This window comes from Schistocerca cancellata, chromosome 6, assembly GCF_023864275.1.
Source record: "Schistocerca cancellata isolate TAMUIC-IGC-003103 chromosome 6, iqSchCanc2.1, whole genome shotgun sequence".
In the NCBI taxonomy this organism is placed as follows: domain Eukaryota; kingdom Metazoa; phylum Arthropoda; class Insecta; order Orthoptera; family Acrididae; genus Schistocerca; species Schistocerca cancellata.
The window spans coordinates 291,140,284-291,159,834 of NC_064631.1; the positions used below are offsets into that span (position 1 = coordinate 291,140,284).

Here is a 19,551-nt window from a genome sequence, read left to right on the forward strand (position 1 = left end):
CAGCCTCACACCGTGACGACATGTGCCCAAAGCGCAAACACCTAAAACAGCGCATAGGAGGTGGGACGTAGGGTCGCACGTCACACCGGTAGCACATCACCTTTACCTTCTCCGGGAGAACGTCCCCCTCGAAGGCGAGGATAAAGGCCCCGGTGTCGATGCGACGGTCTTTGGGGCCGCGCTGGACTCGCTGGACGAAATGCACGCCTCGGCGCTCCAGGTTGGCCCTGAGCTCCTCATCAGATTGTAGCAGGAGGTCACGATGAAAAATAACCCCCTGCGTCCTATGTAGTGCCAGATGTGGGACAATGGAGACTGGGATGTCCCCTAGGCGGTCGCACGCCTGGAGCGCCGCCGACTGTGTGGCGGAGATGGTCTTGATAAGAACGGACCCTGAACGCATTTTGCTGAGAGCCTCGATTTCCCCGAAGATGTCCTCAATGTGCTGAACAAAGAACATGGGCTTGGAGGTGGCGAATGTCCCCCCATCGGTTCGAGAACAGACCAAATAGCGGGGGAAGTACTCCGCCCCAAGCCGGCGGGACTGTCCCTCCTCCCATGGAGTGGCCAAGGGGGAAAGGGCAGGAGAACCAGAACTAGAAACGGTACCTTTTCTTTTGAAAGACTCGGCCGCAGAGCGACCCGATACGTGGTGACGTTTCATCTGCGAAACGTCCGCCCCGATACCACCCACTCCAACCAGGGGCTCTCCCCACGGGCGCCACCCAGCCGCAGCAAGGGCCACCTGGCAGGATGACCATTGCCGGGAGTCCTGATGCCCGAAGGAGACGGGCATCTACTCCTTGGCCGACGTGGGGAGGGTGCAGCTCAGGTATCGGCAGTACGATCCCTGTGTTGTCAGGGGGCTACAACCTAGAGGGTACATGACGACCCCACCACAACGGGCTGGCTACCGTGCTGGATTTCTGGTGCCATGGAAAGTCCATCATGATCGCTGGTGCAGATGGAGATGCACTATGGGCGTAACTTGGACAACCCATCAGGCGTTTAGGCCCAATTTGAGTAATAGTGGGTATGGTTACAACGCCGGTGCAATGCTGAGTGCCAAGGTCTTAGTGCACTTAGAACCAGTGGTACACCACGTAAGGTGTCCTTCCCCAAAAGGCTCGTACTTCTGTAGAATTTTGAAAAATGGAGGTCAAACCCCAAGGGCGACCATCACATGGAAGGCCGAAATGGTTGAAACTCCTTCTAGTCGCCTCGTACGACAGGCAGGAATACCTCGGGCCTATTCTTACCCCAGACCCGCAGGGGGGACAGTGGCGCTGGCAGCAGTCCACATACGCAGAGATGTGTTGGTGCATGTCAGAGTACGATGCAGCGAGTAAGTGTGCAGACGTTTTCAGACGTGCTAATGGTGACTGCGTGTTGAAAATGGCTCAAAGAACACATATTGATGATGTTAGGGGAAGAATACTAGGGCTACTGGGTGACTAGGGTGACTGCGTGTTGAAAATGGCTCAAAGAACACATACTGATGACGTTAGGGGTAGAATACTAGGGCGACTGGAGGCTGGTCAAACACAGCTGGTCGTAGCACGTGCCCTCCGTGTGCCACAAAGTGTGTGTTCAAGATTATGGCAACGATTCCAGCAGACAGGAAACGTGTCCAGGCGCTACAGTTCGGGACGTCCACAGTATACAACACCACAAGAAGGCCGGTATCTCACCATCAGTGCCCGTAAACGGCCACGGAGTACTGCAGGTAGCCTCGCTCGGAACCTTACCACAGCCACTGGAACAGTTGTCTCCAGACACACAGTCTACAGACGTCTGAACAGATATGGTTTATTCGCCGGGATACATGCAAGGTGCATTCCACTGACCCCTAGTCACAGGAGAGCACGTAAAGCCTGGTGTCAATAACACAGTACATGGTCATTGGAATAGTGGTCCCAAGTTATGTTCACGGACTTTTCGAGGTATAGTCTGAACAGTGATTCTCGCTGGGTTTTCATCTGGCGTGAACCAGGAGCCAGATACCAACCCCTTAATGTCCTTGAAAGGGATCTGTATGGAGGTCGTGGTTTGATGGTGTGTGGTGGGATTATGATTGGTGCACGTACACCCCTGCATGTCTCTGACAGAGGAACTGTAACAGGACAGGTGTATCGGGACGTCATTTTGTACTAGTATGTCCGCCTTTTAAGAGGCGCAATGGGTCCCACCTTCCTCCTGATGGATGATAACGCACGGCCCCACCGAGCTGCCATCGTTGAGGAGTACCTTGAAACAGAAGATATCAGGCGGATGGAGTGGCCTGCCTGTTCTCCAGATCTAAACCCCATCGAGCACGTCTAGGATGCTCTCGGTCGACATATCGCTGCACGTCTTCAAACCTCTAGCTCCGACAGGCACTGGTGCAAGAATGGGAGGTTATACCCCAGCAGCTGCTCGAACACCTGATCCAGAGTAGGCCAACCCATTGTGCGGCCTGTGTACGAGTGCATGGTGATCGTATCTCATATTGATGTTGCGGTTCATGCGCAGAAAACAGTGGCGTTTTGTAGCACATGTGTTTCGGGACGGTTTTTCCAACTTATCACCAATACTGTGGACTTACAGATCTGTGTTGTGTCTGTTCCCTATGTGCCTATGCTATTAGCGCCAGTTTTGTGTAGTGCCACGTTGTGCGGCACCACATTCTGCAATTATCCTTAATTTATGAGCATGAGTGTATCTCCCCTGTAGCAATGTAGAATAGTGAGCAAAAATTTACGTTTAATCTGTCTATACGCTTTTCTTGCATTTGTGTTAGCAGCAAATTAACAACTCGTATCTGTGTCCACCGTAGTGTTGACACATTTTGTGAAGATAAATAGTCCTTCCTCCTGTACCACTTCCCCGCCCCCCTACCCCGAGTGTCTGTACAGCTGTGGAAGGGTCGGTATAACATTGTGAAATACCCTGCAGTTGCTTTTCGTGATGTTGTCCGGTGAAGAGAATAGGGAATTTTGTTTCTGTTCTTCATTTTGCAGACCTGTGAAGCAGGGAGACGCTCAACCTACTCCAGTGGCAGACGCTGTAAGAGAGGCGTTCTGTGCCACGTTGTGGTCCACTGCTAAAGGTCCAGGAGCACACATTCCTAGAAGAGTCAATCAGTACATCGCTTCCCGCGATTTATATCTCGCGAAAAGACCGTGAAAGTAATATTAGAGAGATGCGAGCCCACAGGGAGGTTTACGAGTAAATCGTTCTTCCTGCGAACCATACGTGACTGGAAAAGGAAAACTGGGAAGTAACACTAATATACAAAATACCCTCTGCCACACATCTTAAGATGGCTTACGGAGAATAGATGTAGATGGAAGTGCACGACCAGAATCCGACGACTTACCCTGCCGCACACTTATAATCTCCACCCCCTCCTTTCTATCCTGATAAATCCCCAGAACACAGTTCCTTAATACGGTTCTGCTGGACTTAGGTGTGATATGCTCATTTAATATTTATTTTGAACGCACTGTAGTTAACAATAAAAATCATTTTTACCATTAAGTCAGTAATTTTGATAACCTGTGATGTTTGCAATCCTTGCAATGCGGAAACTATTAGTCATAGAGAAAAAATGAATAGGACATTTTTTGTAGGAAATTTAATGTAGTTTAGTTCTGTACTGGAAAACATTTTCACTAGAAGTAGCGGTTTTCGAGATGTTCAAGAAAAACCAAAAAATGTGCTCTTCACGCCCCCCTCCCACCCCCCTCCTCCCACGCTCAGCCCCACTGCTCAGCATTTTTATTAAGTTCTCCATCACACTGCCCCCTATCCCGTACAAAAATTTGTGACTACACGAATTGTCCATAATTGTCCATAATTAAAGTTCTCGTTTGTAAACGCTGCTCAAAACGACGTAAAATTTGAACAGCACATTATTAATGCAGGAGGGAACGTCATGGAACAAAAAAAAAACAATTAAAATTTTACCAATAGCTGGCCCTGTAAGCGTTATGTCGTAAATGGGGTCTGCTACAAATGACAGATGACTGGATTGTATTGTTTGGGGGAAAAGACCAAACAGCGAGGTCATCGGTCTCACAGGATTAGGGAAGGACCAGGAAGGAAGTCGACCGTGCCTATTCAAAGGAACCATCCCGGCATTTGCCTGGAGCGATTTAGGGAAATCACGGAAAACCTGAATCAGGATGGCCGGACGCGGGATTGAACCGTCGTCCTCCCGAATACGAGTCCCGTGTGCTAACCACTGCGCCACCTCGCTCGGTACGACAAATGAATCGCAATACGACAGCTATGGTTTGAGTTACACATTATACCAGCCTTACATTTTCAACAGACGTCGAATCAACTTCTTTTCTCCCTCTGCAACATTGGACTTCAAAAGAACCTGTGTTTTAGAATTTTGTAATCATTTACTCCAGACGCTTAGCAGACATCTGAACAATGCCTGTTTTCATGCCCTTCAGTCTCCGGAACTTCTCCTGCGCTACTGTCGCACTGTCCCACTTCTTGTAAAAGACTTACCAGCAGCGCGCGATCCTTCATGAATGCAGTCTTGTTGGATGTCTCGGGCACACACTTGGGAACAGCCGCGTGCCGCGTGTCTTCTGGTGTGCATATTCTGATGCTTACAACGCCATCTATTGGTCAAAATTTCGCCCAACTTTTTTGTTCCGTGAAGTTCCCCCTTGCGCCAATAATACGCTGTTAAAATTTGACGTCATTCTGAGCAGTGGTAGTCTTTCTACAGCGTTTTGAAATTGGAACTGTGGACTCCCTATTCATACCAACATATATATAATGTTCATTCCCTCCTGCCCCACACTCTGCCCATCTGCTCCCCCACCCCCTCCCCCCAACACTCAGCCCATTTGTTCCTCCCCCTCCCCCTTCTATCTTCCCATCACTCCTTACAAGTCCATCTCCTCTTTCCCCTCTCTTTGTCCACATCCTCCCTCCACTCTCGCTATATGTCTCCTCATCCCCCCTATCGATCTCGTCCTCCCACTTCTGTCCATCTTTTCTTCTTTGCTTTCTCTGACCATCCCCTCCTCTCCCCTCTCTCTGTCCTTTCCTCCCCCCGCCCTCTCTCTCTCTCTCTCTCTGTACATTTCCTTCTCTTCCCTTTCTGTCCATTTCCCCTCCCTCCCGTCCTTCCTTCCTGTCCATCTCCTCCTCCTCTCACACTATCACTCCCACGCCGATGGGAGGTTGCTGATCTTTACCCCCATCGTATTTCTTTCCAGATAGTAAGTAATATGTGTACTAAGTCTGCCTGAAATCGATCCAGTGGGTTAGGAGGAAATGTGGAACAGGGATAGGTAAAACTACTTTTGTAATCTATATGGATATATTAAAAATGCTTATATTCATTTCCCTGCCTGCACATTTACTAGGGTGAAAAGAACAAAGCTCTACAGCAGTCTACCCTGCTCTCTTGAGCTGAAGTGAAGGGTGTAAAAATAAAGAACAACATTTCCCAATTGGCAACCCCTCTGGCCCACTCCCACCCTGCTGGAATGTGACTTCTACAAAGGATCGAATCTCAAATAGCCCGCACAACTCTTCAGGAAAGGGGGAGGGTGGCAAAAAATTTTTATTCCAACCCTGTTATGGGCTGGATCTTTAACAACCCATTCGGCCGTTAGGACAAGGAAAACTTCTAATGAAAAAAATAAAAAGAATGTGTGATATAAGCTGATGGTGGTCAATGCGAGAGCAGACTTAAACTCGAAAATATTCGCAGCTTCCGAATCATACGTTAGAGATCCAAAAGTGACGTCTGGATGTGGGTGTTTGTCGCCATTCAGCCGGGGAAAACCACAAAGAATGTAACGAAGCGTCGCTGGGTTGGCAGTGTTAGAAATAGGGGAGTTACAAACAAACAGATCGAGCTTACAGAACTGGAACTGTACACATAATCAAGGTGGCGAGATCCCTCACTGAAGGAATATACAGAACGCCCTTTCCAAATAAACAGCCGCATTGAACAGTTGGTAACAAATGAACCAAGCGCCATTATCCTGTTTGATCTTTTTTCTTAGAACGAAGTTAAACTAGCAAATAACTTGAGTGTGTGCGGTTTGCTCTACGATAAGTAACCTTTCAGATGGACCAACTTCCTCTCCCATTTATTATTCTTACTTGTCTGTGCTATCATACCTTTTGGTAGGAAAGAAATCTGATGGAAATTCAACAAAAAACTAACAGGTTTGAGCTCTAATCTCAACCAAAAATATCAGGAACAATTTTGAAAATTGCCATAATATAAATAAATTCTATTTTCACATACAGTTCTGCCTTTACATGATTACTCCTGATTTTATCTTCTCTGCTGCAATTTTTACAGATATGAGTAACTTCGTTTCTGATGTTTCCAGTTGCCTAAGATATTTCTTGGAGCGCAGCACACTGTTCTTTACAACAAGCTTCTGCCACTACTTAACAGAATTTCGTTTGTCTCTCTTTATTCCCTTTCTCTTCAAAGGTTCTTTCTATTGTCCTCAACAGCTGTTCGATTTACTTTTTATATCTTAGTCTTCATCAAGGGTTAAGTAGTTGCACAGGTCTGGAAATGAGATACTTGCTGTAATTTTTTCCGCCGACACTGATTTGTTATCTTACTGGTTCTTTTAATAGGAAAGCCATTACTTTAATATTAGTTGCTGGCATCGTTAAACAATTTGCAGCAGTTCATGATCACGGAGCACAACCCACACTAAACCTAACATTACCAAGCGTAAATAAATTAAAAAACAGCGTATTCTACGAGGGAATAAAATTATACAATTTATTGCTGAAGAAGTTTAAAGAGATAACAAAAACCCAAAAGTTCAGCCGGCCGGGATGGCCGAGCGGTTCTAGGTGCTACAGTCTGGAACCGCGCGACTGCTACGGTCGCAGGTTCGAATCCTGCCTCGGGCATGGATGTGTGTGATGTCCTTAGGTTAGTTAGGTTTAAGTAGTTCTAAGTTAGAATTTAAGTCCCATAGTGCTCAGAGCCATTTGAACCATTTTGAACCAAAAGTTCAAAAATAGATAACGCACACCTCTTTATAATTCATACTATGACGCCAAGGATTATTTGCGTAGTGCAGAGTAAGGAATTGTAAAAAAATCAACATTAATAATAAATAACCGTCATTCCACAGTAAACTCTCACAGTTTAATAAATATTACTTTAAAATGCTATGCTCAGTACATGCGATACGTAATTCTTATCCCCTTCCCGTTTTCTTGAGCTCAACATCAGTCACTGTAGTGAGATGCTAACTCAGCTTTTTCAGATCGGCCATAAGGAAAACCTGAAGAATTTAACAGAACGAACGAAGTATCATCATGGTCCTGATCCCAGTCGAAACAGTGTGTTTGTGTAATGTAATGTAGCGTCGTGTAGAGTGTAGTGTGAGCAGTGGTCCGTGCTGTGGTACAAATGAAAAATGTGAAAGATATATTTCTGTATAAATTAGTTAGTTAATATTTTTTAAAAAATCTCTTTCAGAAAAGACGACATATATAATATGATTTTGCAAATGATACATGTATGAATTACTGACTACTAATTAATTAATTAATTAATTAATTAATTAATTAATTAATTAATTAATTAATTAAGAGTTGTAGTTTATATACTGTTATTCGGCTTCACTTTATTGGATAATTACTTGATAGTCAGCATAGCATAAAGTGTTCACATATTGTTGGCTTCCTAATTTTATTCGCAAAATAACATTGTCTTCTATCCTACTTCTTAACAAATCATCTACGTAGATGTTAAATAGCGACTGAAACATATTGCCTCACTCCCTGATTTAGGTCTACAGCCGACGATAACTGTTTTCTAATGTCTAATATGACTCTAGTATTGGTGTAAAACCTACGACGCGCTGTGATAAGACGCCTTCGTTAGCCTCTTTTTCACCTAACTTCAAATCCTTGGAAGCTGTATGTATGTCCAGGTCGAACTCCCGTTATCACTGAAATTATAAATTTCTTTTTTTAATAGAACAATTGCATTTGACGAAGAAAAAGTGACGGTGATCTAGTAAAATTCCTTAGAAGAGGAAAAATAATTTCGACGCGAAAAATTTCGTTGCTCGAGAAGATGAGTTTTAACGCAATATTAAGGTCTGTGTTTCTTGGAAAAATTTCGTGTGAACTTACGTATTGGATATCAGGTCTCGCTTTTACAATTATATCGCAAACTTGCGGGTGGTTGTGGAATAAGAAATTTGGCTCTGAGCACTATGGGACTTAAGTTCGAAGGTCATCAGTCCCCTAGAACTTAGAACTACTTAAACCTAACTAACCAAAGGACATCACACACAGCCATGCCCGAGGCAGGACTCGAACCTGCGATCGTAGCGGTGGCGCGGTTCCACTGTAGAGCCTAGAACCGCTCGGCCACCTAGGCCGGCGGACAAAGAAATTTAAAATGTCATTGAGATTATAGACAGTAACTGTAACACGAATACTCAAGCATTAATGCAGCTCCTTCAGTTCAGCTGCATTTGCACAACGCATGATTACTGCACACGTGATCTTGACTTCTAAGAGTTAACGTTAGTACCAAAATGTGTCAGATACAAGAGTACACAAATATTAAACAAGCTGTCCCAGTGTGTTAAATGTCAAATAGGTAATGGGGTAGAATTTAATGTTGAATTAAAAGAATTTTCTGTTCAGCAATTTCTGTTCTACAGAAGAGGAACTTCACAGAAATTTTCAAATAGTTGATTAGGTTATTTTACAATTAACATTAGCACTATTTCGTTCTCCATCCAATACGATTAATTTAATGCAGTGTAGCTGTGTTACATTATTTCATTGTTATTGCTTCATGAAGAGGTTTGCTCAGCAAAGGCTAGCGTGAAAAGTTTTCGGACTGAGGACCGCTGCAACAGTGCTTTCTGGAACTAAATTTAAAATATTGAAATACTGCTAATGTTTTTTTAAAAAAAAACAATTAGGTAATCTTAACTACATTGTCGTAGCTGGGAAAGACTGACAGAGCACTATAGAATATAATTGTAAACCAGTTATTATTTGCTAATGATGTGATTCCCGCAGGCAATAAAACTGACCTGCGGGTAAGCTTCAACAAACAGCAACAAGATAATGACATTTAAGAGCTAGCTCCTCTTCCAGAAGCAGTGTACCACAGTTTGCTGAAGGAGCGAAACGTTTCTAACGATTGCAAAAAAGCGCAGATCACTCCAGTTTTCAAGCAGGGTCGTCAACCAGATGCACAAAACTATAAGCCTATGTCTCTGACGTCGGTCTGTTGTACAGTTTTGGTTCATGTTCTGAGCTCTCGTATTCTGACATTTTAGTCCGAAAGTCTCCCCTGTGGGAATCAACATGGATCCCGAAAACAACATCCTGTGAAAACCGGCTCGCTTTGTTCGCCCACGAGAGGCAGGAAGCAGCAGATGCAGGCGCCCAGACTAATGTTACGTTCCTTGACTTCCGGAGGGCTTCCTATGTAGTTCAGCACTGCCACCTAATGAACGAAATACGAGCGTACCGAACATCAACGAGATGTGTGACTCGACTGAAGAGTGTAGCGGCAGCCGCCGAGAGTAGAGAACGCGCAGCAGAGCAGCAGCAGCACTTGTGTGATAAACTGTAAATTAATTTAGTCTATTTTTTGTTCACGTTCTTCTGCAAAGAAATGAATCGTACGTGTGTATTTTACTGTGTAGACCAGTGGTTAGAAAATTAATCGTAGTGTTCGTTTTTGCATGAGTCTTGTGAATATCCTTGTGTAGGGCGGCTTCCTAGTATAAATTTTCCGTGTAGAGAAATTTATTTCTGTTTAATCGCTTGTGGACCCAGAGTTCAGTGAGAAATCTGCTCAGCAACTTTTAGGGTTACTTTATTCTCCTTTGGTATATTTTCAAACTCAGTAGCGCCATTTGAGACCTTACGTCTATTTTATACACAGTACGATATGGCCAGGAACTGTGCTTGTTATGAGCGGACACAAGGAGAGTTGGCTGCTGTGCGTAAACAGCTGGAAGCTGCGTTGGCTACCGTCGACAAGCTTCTAGCTAATGTTCAGAGTTGCGGTGTCGTCGGGACGCCAGTGACGAGACCTGCGACACCTATGGTGCCACTGGAATCCCTGATGATCCGGACGCCGCTGCAGCTTCCGATACGCAACATCTGACCGGTCCGTCCCCACTCCAGAGTGGGTGGCAGACGGTGGTGGGTTCGCGTGTCACTGGGCGGAAGGCGAAAGAGGGAGCAGGCCGTGCGGCTGGCGCCCTACCTCTTAGCAACAGGTACGAGGTGCTACCCAGTGTTGATGATAACTCTGAGTCAGCACGGGATGCCTCTCCTGTTGAGCCAGCGGTCGATTTTCCTGCCCAGTCCGGACAAGTGCAGAGGGTGGGTACGCTAGTCATTGGGAGCTCCAATGTTAGGCGGGTGTGGAGGCCCTCAGGGAGACAGCAGGCAAGGCGAGAAAGAAGTCCAGTGTGCATTCGGTATGTTTGTCAGTAGGAGTGTGTGTGTGTGTGTGTGTGTGTGTGTGTGTGTGTGTGTGTGTGTGTGTGTGGTTTGGGGATCTTATGGGAGCCCAACGGCGAGGTTATCAGCGCCCTGACAATGATTAAAATAAACGAATGTGGATAAGAACGAAAACTGTCGTACACGCATGCACACGAAATGACCACACAATTACTCTATCGCACAGGCACTCCCACATGCACTAAAGCCAATGAGGGGGCAAGATAGCTAATCAAGAAAATAAAACAGAGGGAAAGCAAAACACAGAAGAGCTAAAAGAACAGCACGGGGAAATGTGACTGGCTGACCACTTACAAAAAACTTCGATGAGCCAGCCACCCTGTTGACACATTAAAATCATCGCCCCAAAAGGGCCTCATCCGTGACGTGGAGGTGGTCCTGTCGGCGGCTATCGAGCGCACTGGGTGCAACCGGCTGCATGTAGTGGCACATGTCGGCACGAATGACGCCTGCCGCTTGGGTTCTGAGACCACCCTCGGCTCCTTTGGGCGGCTGGCTGATTTGGTGAAGGCAACTAGCAACGCACGCGGGGTGCAGGCTAAGCTATTTGTAGCATCGTACGCAGGGTTGATCGCGGACCTCTGGTTTGGAGCAGAGTGGAAGGTCTAAACCAAAGGCTCAGACGGCTCTTTGACGGTATCGGATGCGAATTTATCGACCTCCGCTATCGGGTGCAGAATTTTAGGGTCCCCCTTGATAGGTCAGGCGTGCACTACACGCAGGAAGCGGCTACTAGGGTAGCGGAGAACGTGTGGCGTGCACATGGGGCTTTTTTAGGTTAGAGGACCCCTCCCTTGGGAGGAGACACGATTTGCCTGTTAAATCAATCAGTCTCAGCGACCTCAGAGAATTGTGGTCCTCGCAGATCTGAGATAGAAAAGATTAATATGATTTTAGTAAACTGCAGGAGCATTCAAGGAAAGGCCCCAGAATTAGTCTCGCTTATTGAAGGTTATAATGCACAATAGTATTGGGAACAGAAATCTGGCTGAAGCCAGACGTCAATGGCAACGAAATCCTAAGTTCAGACTGGAATGTTTACCGTAAGGATAGGTTAGTCGCCACTGGTGGCGGCATGTTTATTGCAGTAAAAAATTGGATAAAATCCAGCGAGGTTATCACGGATTCCGAATGTGAACTAATCTGGGTGAAATTGAGTATAAAAGAACGGTCAAAAATGGTGATCGGGTGCTTTTATAGACCATCTGGGTCAGGATCTGTAGTTGTAGAGCGTTTCAGACAGAGCTTGCAGGATATCATTAGTAATTTTCCTGACCATGCCGTTGTAATACTTGCCAGGTATAGATTGGGAGTGTTATGCCATCAAAACTGATGCCAGAGACAGGGAATCGTGTGGCATTGTTCTGGATGTCTTGTCCGAAAATTACCTTGAGCAGATAGAGAACCAACTCGTGAGGGTAACGTCTTAGACCTCCTGGCAACAGACAGACCTGAATCAGTTAACGTAGAGGAAGGTATCAGTGATCATAAAGCTGTGACAGCATCTATGACGACGGGTCCTACAAGGAATGTTAAGAAAGGTAGAAAGATATATTTACTCAGCAAGGGTGACAGGATACAAATTTCAGAATATCTCAGCAGTCAGTATCAAATATTCGGTGATTAGGACGAAGATGTGGAGAACAAATGGAAAAAATTCAAAGGCATCGTTCAATATGCCCTAGACAAGTATGTTCCGAGTAAGGTTTTAATGGATGGGAAAGATCTACCATGATTTAATAGCCGTGTTAGAAAAGTGCTACGTAAACATAGAGCACTTCATCTCAGATTCAAGAGAAGTAAAAACGTAGCTGACAAACAAAAGCTGAACGAAGCGAAAATGAGTGTAATGAGAGCAATGAGAGAAGTATTCAATGATTTTGAAAGTAAGACGTTGTCAAACGGTCTGAGTAAAAACCCTAAGAGATTTTGGTAATATGTAAAATCAGTAAGTGGGTCAAAATCATCTATTCATTCTCTCAGCGACCACACCGGCGCCGAAACTGAAGATAACAGAGAGAAGGCCGAAATACTGAATTCGGTCTTTCGAAGTTGTTTCACCGCAGAAGATCTTAACACTGTCCCTCCTTTCAATCGTCGTGCGAACGTCGAAATGGCAGATATTGAGATAACAGATGGCGGAATTGAAAAGCAGCTACAATCGCTTAGTAGTGGAAAGGCATCAGGACCAGATGAGATACCTATAAGATAAATATTATGCGAAAGAACTTGCTCCCCTTCTATCAGTAATTTATCGTAGATCGCTTGAGCAACGAAAGGTACCTAACGACTGGAAAAAAGCGCAGATCATTCCCGTTTTTAAGAAAGGCCATAAGACAGATCCATACAATTATAGACCTATATCGTTGACGTCAATCTGTTGTAGAATTACGGAAGAGGTTTTATGCTCAAGAATTATGACATTCTTGGAAAGTGAACAGCTCCTCCGTAAAAATCAACATGGATTTCGCAAACAGATCCTGCGAAATTCAGCTCTGTTCCTCCGTGAGATTCACAGCGCAGTGTATTTCATTAAGGTTTTTGACACTATCCCGCATTTCCGTTTAATGAAAAAAATACGAGCTTACGGAGTATCGTAGCAGACCTGCGATTGGGTTCAAGACTTTCTTGCAGATAGAACTCAACACGTCGCTCTTAACGGAACTAAATCGACAGATGTAAAGATAATATCCGGAGTACCACAGGGAAGTGTGATAGGACCGTTGCTGTTCACAATATATATAAATGATATAGTAGGAAGCGTCGGATGCTCTTTAAGGCTATCACACATGATGCAATTGTCTATACCAAAGTAGCAACGCCAGAAGATAGTAAGAATTTGCAGAACGACCTGTAGAGAATTGATGAATAGCGCAGGCCCTGGCAGTTGACCCTGAACATAAATAAATGTCACATATTGCGCACACATAAGAAAAGAAATCCACAACTGTACAGTTACACTATTGATGACAAATAGGTGGAGGAGACAGTGTCTGCAGTAAAATATCTAGGCTAACTATCCAGAGCGACCTTAAGAGGAATGACCACATAAAACAGGTAGTGGGAAAAGCAGACACCAGACTCAGATTCGTCAGAAGAATCTTGAGGAAATGTGATCATCCACGAAAGAAGTGACTTATAAGGCGCTTGTTCGCCCGATTCTTGATTATTATTTATCTATCTGGGATCCCTATCAAGTAGGATTGATAGAGGAGATAGAGAAGACCCAAAGAAGAGCGGCACGTTTCGTCACGGGAACGTTTAGTAGGCGAGACAGCGTTATGGAGATGCTAAACAAACTCCCCTGGCAGACGTTATAATACTGGTGTTGTGCATCACGGACAGATTTGCTACTGAAATTTCGGGACAGCACTTTTCAGGAGTCAGACAACATACTACTTCGCCCCACATACATCTCGCGTATTGACCACGAGGAGAAAATTCGAGAAATTAGAGTCAATACAGAGGCTTACCGACAATCTTTCTTCCCACGCACTATTCGCGAGTGGAACAGGCCTGGATGGATCAGATAGTGGTACCGAAGTACCCTCCGCCACACACCATTAGGTTGCTTGTGGAGTCTGATGTAGATGTAGTCTACAGACTACGACATGTCATTCTTAACGGATACAGATCTTCCGAGGAAAAAATAACTTCGGGGGTATCGTAACGGAGAGTTATAGACTCATTACTACTAAAAATATGTATACAAAATCTAGTAGATAACGTCGGAAGTTCCATCAGGCTGTTTGCGGATGATGCTGTTGTATACCAAGAGATCTCTACGCTAGAAAATTGTGCCAAAGTGCTGGTAGACCTACAGATGATCGAATGTTAGTACAGCAATTGGCAGTTCACCCTCAACATCAACAAATGTAACGTATTGAACTTACATAGGCGGAAAGACCCATTAATGTTTTATTACATGTTTGCTGAAAAATCCCTGGAACGAATCACATCCATAAACTATTTGTGAGAATGCCTATGTGGCGATTTAAAGTGGAAACACCACATAAAAGTAAACGCCAGTCAGGCAGATGCCTGAATGACTGGAAGAATCATCAGGCAGCGTAGTCCACCCACAAAGGAGTTAGCTCACAAAACCATTGTTCGACCAATACATGAATATTTTTCGGCAGTCTGAGATCCGTAAAAGATAGGGTCGGTAGAGGAACTGCTGAACGTTCACAGAGGAGCACCACGTTTCGTTACTGGTTTATTTAGTAAGTGCGAAAATGCCACGGAGATGCTCAGGCAGCTCCAGTGGAAGAAGTTACGAGAGAGGTGTTCTGCATCATGCTGTGGTTCGTTGTTTAACCCTTTGTTGCCTGACGGTACTTAAAAGTACCAGTAAGTTTTGACTCTCATTATTTTCTTGTGGTGCAGTTTCGTGATCTGAGAGCCTGCCGGTACGTAACAGTAACTCTGCTCTACTGTTTCAGAGATGTTATTGTGCAATATATAGACCTCTCTGGCGGTCAGAGCTTGAAATTGTTATTCGCGCGCTGCTGTGAAAACAGAAGATTGTATGTGCTTGTTTCCATGGTGTTGCCCTGAATTTGTGCGCAGTTTATTGAAACTTCCGTTGAGCTTTCCATTGTAAGTACTTACCTTCTTTGTTTTTTTGTAATAGTTTGAAGCATTACGTTACAAGTGAGTGAGATAAAGTGGAAAATATGAAGTGGACTTATTAGTACCGCCAGGTTGTGCGAACACTTTTTGTAGCAACAGTGCGTTACCTCCACTTTTTCTCACACAGATGGACGAAAATCGTAAAACTGGTGGCTACTTTCGACCTTTGAGTGATGCAGAGATTGAAGCAATTTTGTATGAGGACATTCCCTCTGACATTTCAGAGGATACTGACATCGAAGATGATGACGAGAATGTTAATAATTTTGACAAAGCTTTTCCGTGCAATTTGCAAGAGGCAGATTGTGAAACAAACTCCACTTGTTCGGATAATGATGCCTCAGAGAGTTCTTTGCCGTTTACATCTTCCCCTCAATGTGAATATTGGACAAAGAGAATGTGGAGAGACAAACACATTGAAACAAGGAGCTGTGAATACAGATATAGTGAAGGTATCTTCTTACACTTAGATTATCATAAATTCTTTTTCAGCATTAGTCAATTTCTTCTTTTTCATTTCACGAATTACTATAGAATCCTGTTCCGTCTGTGACAACTGCAGTACTATTTCCATTCATGTATTCGTTTTGCAGGGCCTATGGAAGAATTATTTCAGGATTGCCTCACAGCTACTGATGTTTTTATTTTCATTTTGAAGCCAATTGTAGAAGACATAATTTTCCAGAGCAATCTTTACGCAACACAGAAGGGAAAAATTTTAAATCTGAAGGAACATGAGCTATTTGCTTTTTTGGGAATTAATTTATTTATGGGTTACCACAAGCTGCCGTCGTGGAAACGCTACTGGTCTGCGTGTGATGACCTTGGTATTTCTATTGTAAGGCGATGCATGAGTAGGGACAGGTTTGATTTTATTTTGAGTAATTTACATCTTAACGACAACACAAAAATTCCAGAAAGAAACACTGACAAATTGTATAAAATACGCCCGCCTCTGACTGCTTTGAATAAGCAATTTATGTCCATATACAGGGGCACTAGAGAACTCAGTATTGATGAATCAATGATTGTCTTCAAGGGAAGAAGTAGCATAAAGCAATAAAATCCATTAAAACCAATCAAAAGAGGCTATAAACTATGGGCAATTTGTGATCAAAAAGGATACACACTCAATTTTGAAGTGTATCAAGGTAGAAATGAGACACTGGAGAAGGACTTTGAAGGGTACGGTTTAGGGGAGAGAGTAGTACTGAAATTGTCTAAACCGTATTGGGGTCAGTACAGAAAATTGTACTTTGACAATTTTTTTTACTTCTATTCCACTTTTGGAGAAATTAAAATCCGTAAATACATTTGCCTGTGGAACAATTAGAACAAACAGGAAAGGTTTGCCAGCGAATTTACCTAAAGAAAAATGTCTAAAGCGTGGGGAATCAAATCACAGAGTGTCATCTTTAGACCTAACAGTATTTCAATGGAGGGACAATAAAGTAGTGTATTTTGCGTCAAACTTCCATGGCACTGAACAGAGCGTAGTGTCAAGAAAACAGAAAGATGGAACTAGTATGACAATACCATGTCCAGCTATTGTATGTGATTACAATAAAAACATGGGTGGTGTGGAGCATGCGGACAGATTACGTTCAGCTTATGGTCTTGACAGGCGATCAAAGAAATGGTGACACCGTCTCTTCTGGGGAGCAATAGAAATTTCTTTTGTCAATGCTTACGTCATTTTCAGTGATTTACATGGGGCACTGCCACTGCTGGAATTCAGGCGTGCTGTGGCACTAAGGCTAATGAATGAACAGCAAGTGCCAAATCTCAAAAAGAGAAACTCTGGTAAAGATGAAATAACTCCCCCAAAGAGAAGGAAAGATACCTTTTCTGTTCCTAAGAATGTACGTCTTGGCAACCGAGGAAACCATTTTGTAGTGTTCAATTGTAAAAGAGGACGATGCGAAATGTGTGCGAAAAATAAAATTCAGTCGAGACCACATTCACAATGTAGTACATGTAAAGTGTATTTGTGCTGCAATGAGAAAAAGAACTGTTTCCTACAATTTCATGAGGTATCACTAAATATGTGATATGTATATACTGTCAAAAATGTATAGCCAAGTTGCTATGTATTGTAAAGTTGCTCTACAAGGTAAATTTATGCGAAATTTAAGAAATCAGAAATATAGTATTTTTGTATAATTTTCTAATGTAAAAATACTTAATGTTTACGTGGAATAAAGTACAAGTTATAAAAATTGGAGCATTTTTCTGCGCATGTTGTGATTCTGTCCATGGAGTCTGACGGTACTTCTGAGTACCAGGAGTGAAAAAAGTTGTAAAAAATAAAATATAATTTCACAAAAAATCCTACCGTCACTTGAGGCCACAATAGCATAAATTCTGCAAAGAAAATGTTAAAAAGTAAATTTTTTCTTATGTCAGGAAACAAAGGGTTAAGTTCAGAGGGCGTAAGGCATACGTTTCTACAAAATTCAACCAATATATCTCACAGAAAGACCACGAAGATAAAATTAGAGAGATTCGAGCCCACACATGGGTTTACCTGTATTCATTCTCCCTGTGAACCATTCGCAAGTGGAACGGGAAAAGGGAGAACGGGCAGTGGTACACAAAGTACCCTTCGACACACACCATAAGGTGGTTTTTGAAGCACAGGTATAAAAGGGAAAATATCCAGTAACATGGGGGATATGTGATTCGAAACACAGCCTGCATTGTTGCAGGTCTGCCTGACTAGATAACAAGTTGATAAAAGTCCCCCTCCCCTTCCCGTCCTGCACCCCTCTAGGCCGATTGCCGTATGTATAAAATCGTGGGCTTTTATCGTATTGGTTGCGCGGTTTGCGTAGTCGCAGGATTTCCAGTGACCCTTATCCTTATCACAGATAATTTATTACCCAATAAGGATAATTTATTACGAAATATGGAAGATCTAAGATGGCTGCCATGACCTTTATCCTTATCAGAGATAATTTATCACGGAGTTAGGATAATTTATCAGCCTGCTGCTAGCCTTATTCTTATCAATGGCTTGATGAGGATAATTTATGCCGCAATGTGACGGATCCAAGACAGCTGCCTCTATGTCACAAAAATGTGGCCCAAGAGGGCAGATACGCAAGGTGTCATAAGTCTGCCCTAAAGGATTTCCCCCCACCCCTGTGATGTCACAGCGGTCACAACCACTTTAAATGTTGGCAAATTAAAAGAGTTGCATAATCTATGTATTTAAACATTTCAGAATGTTTCTGAAACCCTCCACACATGTGTAGCAGGATTTAGAGAAGGGGTGTTTAGCATACACGTGGGGGGTCCAGGATCATTCACCACCACCACCACCACCACCACCACCACAGATTAGTTTTTTGAACAGAGGCAACGAAGACGGTGGATCTAGTCAGTTTGTATGTGTAAGAGACTTTTTTTAAACAAAGTAAACCCTTGCTACATAATTACACTGTGCAGGTGCTGCAGTAGTTTTTTTAAAAACATTACACTCTTGCTATGTAACAGTTACACTGTGGAAACGCTGGGTTCTTTTTGTGAACAAATTACACTGACAACCCTAGCATCCATGCTTTATAATTACAGCAGGCGTTTCTTTAATGCTCTCGCACTGCACTGTACTTCTCAGTATTGTAGGAAGGAAAGGAGAAAGGAAAGGAACGATTACAATGTTTTTTAATGACATTTGCTGTATCTTGCCTGCCACTAGCCACCAGTGAGCGCAAACGCCGGCCGTAGCTTCCACCACCATGCTGCGGTCGCTACATATCTGCTGTGTGAGGGACGACCATCATCAGGCCCGTCTCATCCCCCCGCACACCAACTGATGACAGGTCGTAACCTCCATCCCACCTCGCACCACACCCCAGGCCCCGGGTCACAAGCACCTCCTGCATGGCCCAGAGATACTGAATATCATTACACATATTTCTCTCGTCTAAAAGACACATCTAGAAATTCAATATTCCGATTCATCATTAAGGCTGGGATTTATCTTATATTTAATGCTTTTTTTAGGTCATACGCTGGTGTATGCGCAATTTTGCAAGCATGCAGGAACAGCTAGTGCTTGTGAATCGTTGCCCATCATCGTGGGGAAGCTATGAGGCTGTAGATTAGTCGCGGGCGGTAGTACACTGTTCTACGCTTGCTGCCACGCCTTCTTGCGAGTCACTTCGTCTTGTTACAGTGCAGCTGCACATAAAGGAGATGTGTAATACGTTTACATTTTATTTCAAAACAGTATGGTCTATACCACTTGCTGGATACGCTTAGATAATGTAACTAATGGTCGCACAATATCCATCTCCCCTCATTTTTTACGCACAGGTACACAGATTTTTCAACTGTAATAATAATTGTTATTGCATTCAAGGGGCCGACATCGGTGGGAAGGTAACAAATGGAACTACATGC

At 43.7% G+C, this 19,551-nt stretch overlaps 2 protein-coding genes across 5 annotated transcripts in view; one reads left to right on the forward strand and one right to left on the reverse strand.

The window, feature by feature from the left end:
• Window positions 1-19,551, reverse strand: part of LOC126190697 (voltage-dependent calcium channel subunit alpha-2/delta-3-like) — a 398,470-nt gene that overhangs the window by 346,456 nt on the left and 32,463 nt on the right. The gene's annotated exons all lie outside the window — the stretch shown is intronic.
• On the forward strand, window positions 14,901-16,776 carry LOC126190698 (piggyBac transposable element-derived protein 3-like). 2 transcript variants are annotated; one of them, XR_007538273.1, is made up of 3 exons: window positions 14,901-15,111; window positions 15,272-15,596; window positions 15,738-16,776. XR_007538273.1 is itself a non-coding variant. In XM_049931164.1 (2 exons), exons 1-2 carry the CDS (start codon window positions 15,272-15,274, stop codon window positions 16,205-16,207), a joined length of 795 nt encoding a protein of 264 aa, XP_049787121.1. In that variant the 5' UTR covers window positions 14,901-15,271; the 3' UTR covers window positions 16,208-16,776. The 2 variants fall into 2 exon arrangements, 1 of the variants encoding a protein (XP_049787121.1); XM_049931164.1 differs by having other exon boundaries at window positions 14,901-15,596.